Source organism: Sus scrofa, chromosome X (assembly GCF_054392235.1).
Source record: "Sus scrofa isolate SSC_HxYL_T2T_F1_AM1 chromosome X, Sscrofa_HxYL_maternal_Yorkshire_Landrace_v2.0, whole genome shotgun sequence".
NCBI classification, from domain to species: Eukaryota; Metazoa; Chordata; class Mammalia; order Artiodactyla; family Suidae; genus Sus; species Sus scrofa.
Window position 1 is genome coordinate 24,430,744 of NC_139401.1, and position 17,283 is coordinate 24,448,026.

The 17,283-nt window shown below is 40.9% G+C and overlaps 1 protein-coding gene across 6 annotated transcripts in view; it reads left to right on the forward strand.

Annotated features, from left to right (window-relative positions):
• Nucleotides 1-17,283, forward strand: part of POLA1 (DNA polymerase alpha 1, catalytic subunit) — a 303,907-nt gene that overhangs the window by 25,207 nt on the left and 261,417 nt on the right. For all 6 annotated transcript variants that reach the window (XR_014835833.1, XR_014835834.1, XM_085008764.1 and 3 more), the window contains exons 11-16: nucleotides 3,941-4,053; nucleotides 4,785-4,901; nucleotides 6,084-6,158; nucleotides 7,264-7,402; nucleotides 8,388-8,542; nucleotides 13,559-13,643. Coding sequence is in view for 4 of the 6 variants with exons in the window: in XM_085008764.1 (XP_084864890.1) it covers nucleotides 3,941-4,053; nucleotides 4,785-4,901; nucleotides 6,084-6,158; nucleotides 7,264-7,402; nucleotides 8,388-8,542; nucleotides 13,559-13,643 (684 nt within the window). In the remaining 2 variants the exon portion in view is untranslated. The remainder of the gene's footprint in view (nucleotides 1-3,940; nucleotides 4,054-4,784; nucleotides 4,902-6,083; nucleotides 6,159-7,263; nucleotides 7,403-8,387; nucleotides 8,543-13,558; nucleotides 13,644-17,283) is intronic.

Here is a 17,283-nt window from a genome sequence, read left to right on the forward strand (position 1 = left end):
GCCTGAGCCACATCAGGAGGGTAACTGACCATGTCATTTCCTCATTCAAGAAAATCCACAGTGGCTGCTGCCTGCAACATGCATTCCAAGTTCCTTAGTAGGGCTCCCGTTGCCTGCTGTGTAGGACTTTGTGTCCTAGAATTAGTTCACTGTAGGCAGCTGCTGCTCTTTGTACCATATCCCTTTATTCAGCTGTATTCATCTGCCTAGGATGCCCTCACCTGGCCCCGTGCCTTTGTTGTCTCCTGGAATTTTCCCAAGAGCCCTTTCTGTGACCCCATCATACCCTTACCCACTGTAGCATTTGTCATGTTATTTTGAATAGATGTGATTCTGTGTTGTTTTGTCCCCAGAGCCTTAAAACTCCTAAAGGCTGGGACCTTTTTCTTCCAGCATCCATCACAATGCTGGTTACATAGTGGGTATTCAGAAAACATTCATTGAAATAAATTGCATAGGAGTTCCCATCATGGCGCAGTGGTTAACGAATCCGACTAGGAACCATGAGGTGGCGGGTTCGGTCCCTGCCCTTGCTCAGTGGGTTAACGATCCGGCGTTGCCGTGAGCTGTGGTGTAGGTTGCAGATGCGGCTCAGATCCCGCATTGCTGTGGCTCTGGCGTAGGCCGGTGGCTACAGCTCCGATTCAACCCCTAGCCTGGGAACCTCCATATGCCCCGGGAGCAGCCCAAGAAATAGCAACAACAACAACAACAACAACAAAAGACAAAAAGACAAAAAAAAAAAAAAAGAAATAAATTGCACAATGACAGTCCTGTAGATGCACATGAAAGTTTCAGAGACTCAGCATTGCATTTGCTGCTCTTACCAAGTTTACGTCTTGAAGCCTTGTAAGCAGTGTGGCATAAGAATGGCTAACAAAAGGGATGGTCCCCCTTCCAGAAATCCACATATAAAGCATCAGATGACCAGTGACAGTTGCCAAAAATCAGAACCTTAGGAAACAGCAACCTTCTTTCTTTCCTGTGTTAAAACAAGTTTATTATTTCCAGCTCTTGTTTACTGGTTGATGTTCTTATTAAAAATCATTTTGCAGGGCAAAATCATTTTGCATGGTCTACTCTGGTAGCTCCTGACCACACACAGCTCTCTAAATTTAAGTTAATTAAAATGAAATAAAATGGAAAGTTCAGCCTCTTAACCACTAGTCACATTTCAAGTGCCCAGCAGCCACATGTAGCCAGTAGCTCCCATATCCATGGATGGTCCAGATAGAGGAGAATTCTGTCATCATGGAAATTTCTGTCGGGTAGTGCTTGTCTATAGTAATGGGTGTTGAAAGTTAAGATTGACGCCTGTTAAGGCACGGGTGTATTTGCAAAGTAACCGATTTTATGGTATGTATTGTTGAATGCTGGTACTAGCCATAGTCATGGATGGGCCTTTTCAACCACTATTGGGAAATATTTTGTAGTTGCAAGAGATTCGAGTATGTCATTGGCCTGTCTTCTGATTGCTAGGGTGAAAGGAAATTGCTAGTGCTGGAGAAGACCTCACAAATGATCTGCTTTACTCACTCATTTAAAGTGGAGGAAGGAGTTCCCTGGTGGCTTAGTGGTTAAGGATCCGGCATTGTCACTGCTGTGGCTCTGGTTCAGTCCCTGGCCTGGGAATTTCCACATGCCCTAGGCGCGGCCAATAAAAAAAAGTGGACGAAGCTGAGGCTCCAAAAATCACTTGGTCAGCTCCTCCTCAGTGGCAGCGTTCTGGGCTTCTCACCCTCAGTCCACTCTGCTGTTCTGTGGTACTTCTCACGTTGAGTCCTCTGCGATAGATGCCAACGGGTTAAATAAGATAGCTTAAAAAAAAAGTCCTGTAATCTCAGAGGGTTGAACAGTTTCGTCGTGATAGCAGGTAATGATCACTGAGCCTTGGCGAAATCAATGCTGCTAATAAAAACGAAGTACTCCCAAAGACCCTGTTATTGTTTTCACTTTCTTACAGATTCTCAGTCAGTCAGTTGTTGCTGAATGCTCCATAATTATGAAAAGAATCTTACTCTTTGCATATGGGAAGATATCCTGTCTTCATTATGACTTTTTCAAGGTTGAATAATCCTGACTGCACCTGGTTTCAGCTAGTAACTTTAAGGGGAATGTAATCTTTGTTTACCATGATCTTTTTGTGGCAAATGAGGCATAAACAGTGTCAAATGTGTTGCATGAAATGTGATATTAGTTTGACTGGAAAATGAGCTTATTTGAATCTTTGAATCCAGTATTAGGGTCTTTATTTTTCTTTGCATGGAATTTTGTTTTTTCATCTGTAACTGGTGTGAGGAAGACTTTTAATTTTCTGAGCCACTGTGATTTGTTCTTTTTTAATCATCCCCACAGTCCTCCCTTCCCTATCCCCTGTCTCCCCCCCGCCCCCACCTCTTTTACCCCAGCTGAAAATTACGCAACTCCTGGAAGAATTTTAATCATCTGCAGAAATGAAAATTCTTAGATGGTCTCATTTTTACTAGAATGAGTGACAAAAGGAGGCACTGATGAGCTATCTTGTGAAACCGGAGTAATTGGCCTTGTGAACAGTAGCCTTTGCATGTGCCTGAATGTTCGTAGTGTCTCAGGAGAGTGGCTGCATGGAGTGGCTGTGTTGATTACTGCTGTCTCATTATTCGCAGGGCCCAGGATTTTGCACATTGACCATCTCTTAGGTTGACTATCAGATCTCTCAAGTCCTTTCTTGATGGCCAGTTTTCGTGAACCATGACCAGGTGTCCAGTAAGGCTTGGTTTTACTTTGTGATATACTTTACTTAGGGATCTCAAAAGGAGCCTGTCTCCTGATGTGGTTACCAGACCATTTGTTAAACTGAAAATATAACCCAGCCAGATGTCTTAAGTAGCCTGTGAGGTAGAAAGGGTGTGATAGGAGGTAGTAGTTAAGCCCTGGTATGAGATACTTACTTTTACGTGAAATAAGATGGGAGATGAATTATGTTTTTCCCAAACACAGTTTTACATACAGCAGCATACGGATGGACCATACATAGTTATCCTTACACATGAATGTTCATTTTTATTGGTAAGTGCAAGTGCTACAAAGGAATTTAGTATATTCAGTACATTCTCAGAGGTCTCACAAGAGGTTTGTTTTGTTTTGTTTGTTTTTGCTTTTTAGGGCCGCACCTGGAGCATATGGAGGTTCCCAGGCCTGGGGTCAAATTGGAGCTGTAGCCGCTGGCCTACAGCACAGCTGCAGCAACACGGGATCTGAGCCATATCTGCGACCTACACCACAGTTCATGGCAACGCCGGATCCTTAACCCACTGAGGGGGGCCAGGGATGAAACTGGCGTCCTCACGATGCTGGTTGGATTCATTACTGCTGTGCCACAGTGGGAACTTCCCACACGAGGTTTAAATAAGAGACTTGTTGAAGAAAGTTTGCTTTTTTTTGTTTCTCTTACCCTGGGTAGTCCTGGTTCTAGGGGAAAATGATCCCCTCCCCACTCCCCGTGCCCTGATCTAGGATCCCTAGCTTTTGAGGTGTGTCTCTGGTGAGCTGGGGTATCTCTGTAATTCCTTGGGAGTTTTTACACTGACTTGAGAGGTCTCAGTAGTTAGCTGAGTGTGTCTACGCAGGCCTGGGATGTCTCCCTAATAACTGAGGTTTGTCTCCCTTTACCTGGAATATCTCCTTCATACTCGGGCATATGTTTCCACCAAGTTATAGATTCATTCTGTTCCTGTCCTGCCAGCAGTCACAGGTTTTATTAGTGTGATATCGTCATATACTATAAGTACGGAGTAAAGGAGCTCGTCTTTGGGATCGGGCAGCAGATACAAACTTGCTGTAAAAAGATGACTTATCATGAAAGCGTAACTATGCAGACACAGTCAGTGAGCTTTTATATTGTCCCTATAATGCGATATAATTGAAATGTTTATTTTCTCATGGTCTTCCCTTATTCTAGGTGTGGTATTTCTGTTTGGCAAAGTTTGGATTGAACTTGCCGAAACCCATGTGAGCTGTTGTGTCATGGTGAAAAACATTGAGCGAACGCTGTACTTCCTTCCCCGTGAAACGGTAAACCTAGTGATTAGCTTCTAACTGCAAGTACATACTATGTTCTGCCACCAGCCCTATTTTTCAACAGGGCTGTGAATTATCTAACAGCCCTGATGCTTCTTTCTTACTGCCTGTCTCATGACCACTGATTGTCTGCAGCTCCATCAGAGACTGGGAGAAGTAGAGAAATGGAGTTTTTTCGACTTGTTAGAGCATAAAAGTACCTGAGTTTTAGTATGTAATGCTGTCTTTCCCCACCCCCATTTCCATAATTATCAGGAAGTGTATTTCCATAATTATTTGGAAGTATATGGCTCTAGAATATGACATGGTGTTTGGCCCAGTTTTCATGCTGTTGCTGTTTCCCCCACAGCTCTTTAACAAGGTCACTTCCATTTGCTCCTCCTTTTTATTGGGACTTAACATCCATAACCTCCCTCTCAATCCCATTTCCTCCCCGTCTCACTTGAACTGTGAAGCTTCTTGGTCAGGAGTTACAGCACTACTCTCCCATTTTGTAGGATTGTTCCTCTTTATCTCTGCTTTGCTTCTGTGATGCCATTGGGAAAAATTGGCATTGGATTTAGTACATTTTGTGGTCCTTTTGTTCCTTTGAACTCACCTTGTTCTATTAAATGTTTAAGTGGTTAAAGATGAAAATTGATTTGAAATTGGGTTTCTGATGGTTGAAAAGATCTTATGTACACATGCTTTTTTCCCCCTCCCATCCCCTCTCCGTGGGAAAGCAGAAAATTGATCTAAACACGGGGAAAGAAAAAGGAACTCCAGTTACAATGAAGGATGTTTATGATGAATTTGATGAGAAAATAGCAGCAAAGTATAAAATTATGAAATTCAAGTCCAAGGTCTGTATTCGGTGATAATTTTCCCCAGTGCTGTTTATTAGTTGTTTGTTGATTTCCTGATTTAGCAAATTGTTCCTTCATATCTTCTTTCTACACAGCGCCTTCTGCATGGCTATATAATTCGTTGGATGGAAATTTGATAGATATCACTGTATGTTAGATTTGTAAAAATATTTTTTTTTTCTCTCTTTAAACTGTGTATAAGATAATGTCCTTGAATGAAAAGATAACTCGTAGCAGAGTAATCGGATCTTGTGCTCTTATTCCGAAATGGAGAAGAGACTGTTCTGATCTTGTTTGTGTTAGTTATTGCCAGGTTGTCTTGGTCAGGAGGTTAAGTAAGGTGTTATCTTTAAAAAGTCAGGGACTATGCCACTAGTTTTGGTAGAAGAAAATTCTTCTGTTCATGTGGTACGTACTGATCAGATGTCTTGATTTTAGTGAGATATTGATGCCTTTGACCTTCATTGTGAGGGCTGTAACTCAACGCACGGGCTATTAACAGTGATTGCAGTAAAGGGAGGATTGAGTTGTTGAGGATGAGGCTGTCTTATTAAAAACTGTTTGAGCCTTGTCTTGTGGCTGATGGATCAAGTCCCTGAAATTCTAGGAGCATTATGGTGTAATGGTGAAGAGCATAGGTGCTTGTGCTTTAAGTCCTAACCCTTCCACTCCCTGGGCTGTGACCTTGGACAAGTGCTGAGTGACTTCTCTGGGCCTATTTCTTCACCTGAGAAATGAGGCCCTATTTCACAAGCCGTTGGAAGGGTTAAGTCAGTTAATTCATATTAGGTGATTAGAACAATCCTCACAAGCACTCAGTAAATATGAGCTGCAATTATAATGTTAATTATTAGTTTTTCTAGCAAGATGGAGTTGCTTAATCTCAAAGAGAATCAAATGATTTAGTCATTGCCATTGTAAAAATTTTTAATCCTTTGTTGCCTCTCTTGAATGCAAGTATTTCTAAGTTCTCTAGTGTCCAAAAGAAGCCTTTTATATATTTTATCACTGGGTATTTTAGTCCCAGCTGAAAGGGGGAAAAGGTGCTTTTTTGGCTTTATTTAACTTTATGTTCTGTAATGATTAAATATAGGGACATGGTGTTGTGTATGTAATGCTTGTCAGTTTAATTTGTGAAAAGTTCTTGTCTTAATGATTTTTAAATATCTACTTACCCAGCCAGTGGAAAAGAACTATGCTTTTGAGATACCCGATGTTCCAGAAAAATCTGAGTATTTGGAAGTTAGATACTCGGTAAGTCAAACAAAGGAATGGAGTTTGGTTGGAAATGGCGGCATTTTTCTGTTTTTGAAATTTCATCCGGCTTTCAGTTGAGGGCAGGGCTGCCCAAGCTCACAGTTCATTGAAGTAGTCTTACAGTAATGAATAATGAAAATGGATAAAATGAACTTAAATACATAGACTATGGGTTATACTGCCATTCTCTGCTTTCCAGTATGCATCTGTAAATAGATATGTTGAAACTGTGTCACTGTTTGCCAAGTGGAGTGAATGCCACATGATGGAGTTAAACATCATGAGTCTGTTGAGGTGTCCCTCTGAGCAGTGGAAAAGCGAGAGAAGAGCATTAGGAGCCTTGCTGTAGTGCTGCTCTCGCTCCCGTGACAGATGAGGTCATCACTGCCGGATGTTAATTAACTGGACCTTAACCTCTCTTTGATCTCCTTGATCTTGTGATATTGGAAAAGGGAAACTTAAGAAATGTTTCTGACAGTGGTGATGACAAGTACCATGGATGCAGGGAGTTCCGGTTGTGGCTCCATGGGTTAAGAACCCCACTAGTATGCACAAGGATACGGGTTCGATCCCTGGCCTTGCTCAGGGGGTTAAGGATCCGGCGTTGCTGTGGCTGTGGCGTAGGCCAGCAGCGACAACTCCGGTTCAACTCCTAGCCTGGGAGCTTCCATATGCCGTGGGTGCAGCCCTAAAAAGACGACAAAACCAAAGAAACAAAAAAGACCCCCAAAATACCATGGATGCATTTTGAATGAGTCCTACTCTCTAGAGGCTTTCATTCTTCCAATGGAGTGGTACTTACTTGTCTGCTCTTTATTGGGAAGGCATGTACAGCTCTGGACAGAAATCCTCTTTTAGGCGAGCTTCTTGGCCTGTTTTTCTTCTAGTGGATGTCATCGGGATACTTTTATTTTGTCATTGTGAATTGATTTTGTTTCCTACTGTGAGTTGTTTTGGATTTCATTTGTGGCAAATTACTTGTCACATATGTATCAAAGGGTGGTTCATAGTGAGGCTTTTGTTTATCTCAAATGTAGACTTTAGAAAATGTGAAGTAATAGTTTTAAACAAAAGTTTTTTTTTTTTTCTCTGCCTTTTCCAGGCTGAAATGCCACAGCTTCCTCAGGATTTGAAAGGAGAAACTTTTTCTCATGTATTTGGGACCAATACATCCAGCTTAGAACTGTTCTTGATGAACAGGAAGATCAAAGGACCTTGCTGGCTTGAAGTAAAAAATCCACGTAAGCAAAATTTACTTTCAGAGTGCCAAGGAAATTGCTGATAGATGTGGTTTTTAGAAGTTAGGGAATTGGTCTCTTTATCAGTCTCTCCACTTCCTTTTTTATGTTTGTTTCTTCTGAGCGAGTATAGGGAGAATGTTGGGATCACTCTTTTGCTGTGGTGCTTGGCATTTCAGTGGGAGGGAGGCCTTCCTTAGCCGAGGTGGCCATTTGCGTACATGCTTCCTTGTTTTCCTGTCATGTGGACTTCCGACCTGGCTGATGTGGCCCAGCTGTTCTACAGAGTGAACTGCTGACCTCTGACAGAGGAAAGCATTGCTGCTCAGTGTTGATAGTGCGTGTCTGTTTTGTTACCCAGTGTTCTCAATATTTGCATCTGTGACACTGTTTTGTCTTCATGAATCTCTTAAAAACTGTTCTGTGATTCCTCTAAGGCATTGTTTTGGTTTTTTTTTTTCTTTTTTGTCTTTTTGCCTTTTCTAGGGCCACTTTTGTGGCATATGGAGGTTCCCAGGCTAGGGGTTGAATCAGAGCTGCAGCTGCTGGCCTACGCCAGAGCCACAGCAACACGGGATCTGAGCCGCGTCTGCAACCTACACCACAGCTCACGGCAACGCCGGATCCTTAACCCACTGAGCAAGGCCAGGGATCGAACCCGCAACCTCATGGTTCCTAGTCGGATTCATTAACCACTGAGCCACGACGGGAACTCCTGTTTTGGTTTTTAAAAACCTATTTTGGTCTTGGATTTTTTTTGGAAAGTCAGATGAAAGCTGTGGATCTTTTCCCCAGGAAAATAAATGCACGGGAACGTTTGCATATGATCCAATAATGTGGCTTATTTTTAGTTAGATGTTATAATAAGACATTTTTGTTAGAAGTAGGATTGAAGACCATCTCAGTTGATCACAGATGTCTTAATTATAGTAGCTTTTTTTTTTTATCAGTGAGTAGCCATTGATCTGTTGTATCTACTGTCTTTCAGAGCTCCTGAATCAGCCAATCAGTTGGTGTAAATTTGAGGCAATGGCCTTGAAACCGGACTTGGTAAATGTAATTAAGGATGTTGGACCTCCTCCACTCGTGGTCATGTCTTTAAGCATGAAGACAATGCAGAATGCAAAGACACATGAAAACGAGGTAAAGAACTAAGACAGATTTTGTACCTATGCCTGAGGTGTGAAACGTCCTGAACGTGTACAGCTTTTCTGTAAGGGAAGGCTGTTCTTTTTGGAGGGGAAAGAATACTAATTCACTAACATACTCCATTTTGATGAATGGATTGAATTTGTTTGGTGTTGTAATTTTTTCCAAAAGACTTAAATTGCTGGACTTTTTTTTTTTAATTTTTAATTTTGAGAACTTCAAATGGACATAGAGTAATATAATGAACTCCTGTGTACTAACTACTCACATTCACCAGTTAACAAGATTTTGTCACACTTACTTATCCTCCCCCTTTTTTCCCTCTTAAAGTATTTTAAAGCGAATCTCAGACATTGTGTTGTTTAGCCCTGCAAACTTTGGTGTGCATGTCTCAAAGTATGCACACGTTCTTACAGAATACCATTCTTACCCTGTCAACCTTCACAGTGATTCCTTGATACCAGCTAAAATACCCAGTCTGTATTCTCAAGACTCTGTTTCTCAGAAGTGTCTTTTTTGGGCGGTGGGGCACACCCGTGGCACATGGAATTTCCTGGGCTAGGGGTCAAATTGGAGCTGCAGCTGCCAGCCTGTGCTGCAGCCGCAGCAACCTGGATTGAGCTGCGTCTGCGACGTACGCTGCAGCTCCTGGCAATGCCGGATCCTTATCTCATTGAGTGAGGCCAGGGATTGAACCTGAATTCTCATGGATGCTAGTTGGGTTCTTAACCTGCTAAGCCGCAATGGGAACTCCTCAGAAGTGTCTTTTAACAGTTGGTTTGTTTAATCAGGATTCATATAAGATCTACAGATAGTATTTTTTTTTTTTTGTCTCTTGAATCTCTTTTAAATGGGAGCAACTCTCTCCCACCTCCTCCATTTTTTTTTTTTTCCAATGACATTGACTTGAAGAATCACTGTTGGTTGTCTCAAAGAATGGTCCATTTTCTGTATTTGTTTGCCCCCTTGTATCGTTGGATTTCTTCCTGTATACCAGGGGTTGGCAAACTATGGCCTGCAGGCAAATCTAGCCCACAACCTGTTCCTGTAAATAAAGTTCCATTGGAAGACAGTATGTCTAGTCTCTTTCATATTATCGACAGCTGCTTTTGTAGCATGGCAGCAAAGTTAGCCGACTTGAAAGAGACCATGTGACCTGAAAGCTTAAAATCTTTACTGTCTGGCCCTTTCCAGAAAAAGTATCCATTCTTGCTCATTTGCACTGCAGAATTGATTAGGTTCAGGTTTGACTTTTTTTTTTTTTGGCCTGAATTCTATATAGGTGGTAGAGTGTATTTCATACTGCATCATACCACCAGGCACATAATGTCTGGTTAAACTATTATTAGTGGGGCTATGAATGATTCGTAGGTTCAAACTTTTTAACTTTGGCACTACTGATGTTGGGCTGAAAACTCACTCTTGTGGGGGCTGTCCTGTGCATTGTGGGATGTTTAGCACTATCCCTGGCCTCTACCTAATGCCAAATATCACCCCGACCCCCTCGTTCTGACAGCCCAAAATGCCTCCAGACGTCTCCAAATGTCCCCTGGGCATAGAGGGAAAAATTGTTCCCAGAGTTGAGAACCACTGATTTAATTTTTACCTGAATTAGTTATTTCGTTAGGAGTTTTAAAATGGTTTTCTAATTCTGTCATCCTGTCCATGTTTATTAGTTAAACATGTTAAAGATAAGAATGGTTATCAGTTAAATTTTTCTATGAAATTAACTTTTCCTCATTAACTAGCACTATTTGGTTGTGCTGCAGTACTTTATGGGAAAGACGAGATAAATGTGTACTTTTTTCTCTTTCGCTGTCAGTAGTAAGTTGTTTATTTTTTATTTTTTTAATTTTTTTTTGCTATTTCTTGGGCTGCTCCCACGGCATATGGAGGTTCCCAGGCTAGGGGTTGAATCGGAGCTGTAGCCACTGGCCTACACCAGAGCCACAGCAACTCGGGATCCGAGCCGCGTCTGCAACCTACACCGCAGCTCATGGCAACGCCCGATCGTTTAACCCACTGAGCAAGGCCAGGGATCGAACCCGCAACCACGTGGTTCCTAGTCGGATTCGTTAACCACTGCGCCACTACAGGAACTCCTAAGTTGTTTATTTTTATTTCCTCTTTTATGGACTGTCATTGTAACTTATGGACTTTAAATATACTCAGCATATTTCAGTGTTGCAATTATTATTTTTGCTTTTCTTTTCTTTCTTTCTTTTTTTTTTTTTTTTTTTTTTTTGGCTGCACCTTGGTATATGGAGCTCCCGGGCTAGGGATCAGATCTGAGCCACAGCCGCAAACTAAACCATAGCAATGCGGGATCCATTCTGCGGGGTCAGGGATTGAACCTGTGTCTTAGTACCCCCAAGCCTCTGACGATCCCGTTGCACCACATTGGGAGCTCCCATTCTTGCTATTTAATCCAAGCCAGAGCTGCAACCTGCACCACAGCTGCAGCAATGCTGGATCAATAACATACTGCACTATAGTGAGATAGTGAGAACTCCTAATGGGAGCTTCTTTATGTTTGCTTCTAAAACATTTGGAAGATTTTTTTTTTTTTTTTTTTTTGTATTTTTAGGGCCATACCCTCAGCATATGGAGGTTCCCAGACTAGGGGTCAAATTGAAGCTGTAGCCGCTGGCTTACACCACAGCCACAAAAGCATGGGAACTGAGCCATGTCTTCGACCTGCACCACAGCTCACAGCAATGCCAGATCCCTAACTCACTGAGCAAGGCTAGGGATCGAACCTTCGGTCCTCATGGATGCTAGTCAGACTCGTTAACTGCTGAGCCACGATGGAAACTCCAATGGAGATCTTTTTTTAATAGCAGAATTTTGGCCATTTTTTTGTATGTGATTTGATCTTTTAATAACCATTGATATAGTAGTTAATAGTTTGGGGAAAATGTAATTATTTTACTTTATTTTTATTTTTATTTTTTTTTGCTTTTTAGGGCCACTCCTGAGGCATGTGGAGGTTCCCAGGCTAGGGGTCGAATCAGAGCTACAGCTGCTGGCCTACACCACAGCCACAGCAATGCAGGATTCGAGCTCCGTCTGTGACCTACATTACAGCTCATGGCAATGCCGAATCCTTAACCTACTGAGCAAGGCCGTGGATCCAACCTGCGACCTCATGGATGCTAGTCAGATTTGTTAACTGCTGAGCCACAATGGGAACTCCTAATTCGTTTTTTTGTTTTGTTTTGTTTTGTTTTTTAAATAAAAACATGTGCTCCAGAGCCCGGTTTTTAAATACCATTTTGCGATAAAGGAAATAGGATTCTGTGAAGACATGGCTGATTTAGGGCAGGAAATGTTCCAGATAAGCCTGGAGCATCTTGTTTATACTGGAAAGCATGCACAATATTAAAATCTACTGAAGATATGTCAGGACGACTCAGGAGTGAACTTGAAGAGTTTCCTATGCTAAAGATGGGACAGTTTGAGCATGTGTAAAAATAAATGCAACAGACTGAAACACATGAGTTCATAATGGTCCTGTAAACACAGCATTGCTCACCTGTGAAGGAAGTTGGGGAACCAACTCATTTTGAAAATGGGTAAATAAAAGGATCGACTCAAGCATTTATCTTTTTTCAACACATGTTGTACCTCAGGTAACCGAATGATCGGTGAGGTAGTTTTCCCTTTATAGAATGTTTCCAGCTAATAAATGATGAAGGAAAAATGGAATCTGACCACTTTGCAGTCCCTAATCAAATAATAGATCCTAGACAGTGATTTCCAGGGGTTGTGAATATAACTAAAATAGAGGTAAGCAAACCCGATGTAACCAGTGGTCACTAGCACTCCAAAGTATTTTTTTTTTTTTTTGTCTTTTTGCCACTTCTTGGGCCACTCCCTTGGCATATGGAGGTTCCCAGGCTAGGGGTCTAATCGGAGCTGTAGCCACCGGCCTACGCCAGAGCCACAGCAACGTGGGATCCGAGCCGCGTCTGCGACCTACACCACAGCTCACAGCAACGCCGGATCATCGACCCACTGAGCAAGGGCAGGGACTGAACCCGTAACCTCATGGTTCCTAGTCGGATTTCCTAACCACTGAGCCACGACGGGAACTCCCCACTCCGAAGTATTTTTACCAAAAAAAAAAATCGAACCTGATTTTGATCAAGCCTTTAGATCTAAATGTGGATATACAGGCAGCACAGAAACAGAGGAACACATTAAATGATATTATTGGGATATGAGCGTCACAATCCATACTGTGGGGCACTCTACGGGATAGAATGACCCAGTTTCTTCAACAAATAATTGCAAAGAAATAATAGGTGGGGGAGGGGTTGTACTTACAGTTTTATATAACAACCAGTTGCAGAGTATGAACTTATTTGGTAAATGAAATTGAGATAGTTGGGAAAACAGGAGAATTGGAATCCTGCCTAGATATTTAATAATTTTAAGGAATCACTATTAATTGAATTAGCTGAGGTGATTGTATTGCATTTTTAAAACTTTTCATCTCTTAAAGGGTTAGTTCTCAACCAGGTGAGATTTTAACCCTCAGGGGGACTTTCATCCATGTCTGGAGACATTTTTGATTGTTACACCTTGGAGACTGGGAGGTGGGGAGTGGTGCTGCTGGCAGCCAGGGAGGCTGGTGAACAGCTCACAACACCCAGGGCAGCCCCCACAACAAAGAATTATTCAGCTTAAAATGACAGTAGTGGTGAGATTGGTAAACCCTATTTTAGAGGCACTTGCTGAAACGTTTGTAGATAAAGTGATAGGTCTGGGTTTTGCTTCCAAATAATTGTGAGGTTAGGGCTGTTGATGAGTTGATAATTGAAACTGGATGATGAATATATGAGAGTTGGATTTTTTCTATTTTTTATTTTTCTGCATACTTTAATAATAAAAAGTTAAAATATGGTACAGACTAACGTCTGTATCTTTTTATATTCTTGGTGTTGGTGAGAATGTTGACGACGTAGTAGGTGTCTGCTAAGTGATTTTTTCCTCATTTCTTTGCAGATTATTGCTGTGGCAGCACTGGTCCATCATAGCTTTGCATTAGATAAAGCACCCCCGCAGCCTCCCTTTCAGTCACACTTCTGTGGTATGTATTTTTTCAGCCTGTTTACTAATGGCTTAATTTTTCTTATTTTTTTCTCTAGCTGTTGGACCAGTAACTTAAAAAAAATCTTTCCAAGAGTAGTTGGTGCATATCGTTAAAGAAGTTTATTTAATCCTTTTTTAATGATTTTTATTTTTTTCCATTATAGCTGCTTTACAGTGTTCTGTCACTTTTCTACTGTACAGCAAGGTGACCCAGTCACACACACACACATGTTCATTTTCTCACATTATCATGCTCTATCATAAGTGACTAGATGTAGTTCCCAGTGCTCTACAGCAGGATCTCATTGCTTATCCATTCCAAAGGCAATAGTTTGCATCTATTAACCCCAAATTCCCAGTCCATCCCACTCCCTCCCCCTCCCTCTTGTCATCTACAAGTCTGTTCTCCATGTCCATGCTTTTCTTTTCTGTGGAAAGGTTCATTTGTGCCATGTATTAGATTCCAGATATAAGTGATATATGGTATTTGTCCTTCTCTTTCTGACTTACTTCACTTAGTATGAGAGTCTCTAGTTCCATCCATGTTGCTGCAAATGGCATTATTTTGTTTGTTTGTTTTTTTGTGGCTGAGTAGTATTCCATTGTGTATATATACCGTATCTTCTTAATCCATTCATCTGTCAATGGACAAAAGTTTTTTTTATTGAAGTATGATTGACTTACAGTATTGTGTTAATTTCAGGTGTACAGCAAAGTGATTCAGTTATATATGTATATTTCTACATTATTTTTTATCTATTATAAGATTGAATATAGTTCTCTGTGTTAAGTAATAAATCATTGTTTCTACTCTGTTTTATGTATAGTAGCTTGTGTTTGTTAATCCCGTATTTCTTATCTATTCCCCCAACTTTGGTAACTATAAATTTGTTTTCTATGTCTATGAGTCTGTTTTTGTTTTGAATATAGATTCATTTACATTCTTTTTTAGATTTCACATATAAATGATCGCATATAATTGTTTTTCTCTGTCTGACTTCACTTAGTATGATATTCTCTGGGTCCATCCATGTTGCTACAGATGCCATTATTTCATTCGTTTTTATGGCTGAGTAATATTGCATTGTATATTTATATGCTACATCTTCTTAAACCAGTTACCTATCAGTGGGCATTTGGGTTGTTCCATGTCTTGGGTATTGTAAATAATGCTGCAGTGACCATTGGTGTGCGTCTATCTTTTTGAATCAGAGTTTTCATCTTTTCTGGATATATATCTGGGAGTGGGATTGCAGAATCATATGGTAGTTCTATTTTTAGTTTTTTAAGGAACCCCCATACTTGTTTTCATAGTGGCTGTACCAATTTACATTCCTACCAACAGTGTAGGAGGGTTCTTTTTTTGTCCACACTCTCTCCAGCCTTTATTATTTGTAAACTTTTTGATAATGGCCATTCGAACTGGTGTGAGATGATACCTCATTGTGGTTTTGATTTGCTTTTCTCTAATAATTAGCAATATTGGGCATCTTTGCATTTTTTCTGTTGGCCATCTGTATGTCTTCTTTGGAAAAATGTCTATTTAGGTCTTCTACCCTTTTTCCCCTTTTTCAGTCACACCAGAGGCATATGGAAGTTCTTGGGCCAGGGATTGAATCCAAGATGCAGCTGCAGCTTACACCACAGCTGTGGCAATACCAGATCCTTAACCCACTGTGCCAGCTGGGAATTGAACCCTCACCTCCACAGTGAGTTGGATTCTTTTTTTTTTTTTTTTTTTTTTTTTTTTTTTTTTTTTTGTCTTTTTGCCATTTCTTGGGCCGCTCCTGCGGCATATGGAGGTTCCCAGGCTAGGGGTCCAATCGGAGCTGTAGCCACCGGCCTACGCCAGAGCCACAGCAACGCGGGATCCGAGCTGCATCTGCAACCTACACCACAGCTCACGGCAATGCCAGATCCTTAACCCACTGAGCAAGGCCAGGGATCGAACCCGCAACCTCATGGTTCCTAGTCGGATTCTTAACCACTGCACCATGACGGGAACTCCGTGAGTTGGATTCTTAACCTGCTGCACCACAACAGGAGCTCCTACCCATTTTTTGATTGGGTTGTTTGTCTTTTTGATGTTATATTACGTGAGCTGTTTGTTTATTTTGGATATTAATCCCTTGTCATTCCCATCATTTGCAAATGTTTTCTCCCATTCCATAGGTTGTCTTTTTGTTTTGTTGATGCAAAAGGTTTTAAGTTTGATTGGGTCCCATTTATTTTTGTTTTTAATTGTTATAGAAATGTTTTCTGGTTTCTTGGGTTTTTTTTGCCATTCCCATGGCATGTGGAAGTTCTTGGGCCAGGGATTGAACCAGAGCCATAACAAAGACAACGCCCAGTCTTTAATGGTGAGATCATAAGGGAACTCCTAAAGAAGGATTTTTTTTTTTTTTTTGGTCGACTGTGGGAACTAAATTTTATTGGATTGGTTGCTCCTATGTAGCTGGTTAATTTTGTTCAAGGAGCAGAAGTTGGGAGGCAGTTTATCTTTTTTCTGCTCCAGTGGTTACTCTATTGTGGTGGAGTAGGTTTTTTCTGGGTTAAAATTATGCTGTAGTTATTTTCTTTTCATGATGTCATCCTAAAAACCTATCATAGAAGTCTGGCCAAAGTTTTCTGTGTGACGAGGCAAGATGCCAAGGCAGAAATGAATGTTTACCTGTTGGTGAGGAGTTACAGTAACATCAAGTTGAAGTTGGGGTGTGCTGTGCATAAAATTCAGTGAGTGAAACTATTCCACAGAATTCTGCATGCCCGTAAGTCAGTCTCCATGGAGGATTCTGACATATTCCATGTTGAGAGCTTGGCCAGTTAAATAATTATGACATATTCCATGTTGAGAACTTGGCTGGTTAAATAATCTTTTTTTGGCAAAAATTAATATAAGGGCATAACAGTAATGATCTATTATGCTTCCTGGGATCTTTTCCAGCCCAGAGCCAAAAATTAACTGGGGTACCTTCTCCTGTCTGTCTATTGGGTATTAAGAAAAATGGGACTAGGGAAACAAGCAGAAAGGTGAGGGTGATGTATTATTATTGTGAAGTTTTACTACCTTTTAAGTTGGGTAGAATACACGGAACAAAATGATGGTGAGAATAGATAGGAAAATATGTGGAAGAAAACAGACATTAGTTCTTTTCAACATTTACCTCCTCTGAGTATGTCACTGTATGAACAGCTGTTGTGAAGGGCAAGGAGCTTAGAGTATAGTGGGAGAAGCTTTGGTCGTCTTTACTTTTCTAACTTTGAGAAGGTTGGGCTGAGTTCTTCCATTGTATGCTGGTTGAAGTTTTGGTGGTGGTGGGGATTTCCTTTGGGAAAGATTGTTCAGTATCTTCCATTCTGACCTAGATGGATAGCAGATGCTTCATCAAAGCAGTTTTAACAGTTTTAGGGGCTTAGGGTTCTGTGCTTGGCTATGTTTTTTTATTTTTATTTTTTGTCTTTTTTTTTTTTAGGTTTAATCTTTTAAACTTTTAAAAACTGAGATGTAATTGACCTATAACATCGTGTTAGTTTCAGGTGTACAACATAATGATGCCATATTTGTATATGTAGCAAAAGGATCACCATACTAGGTCTAGTTAACGTTAGCTATAATTTTTTTTTCTTGTGATGAGAAC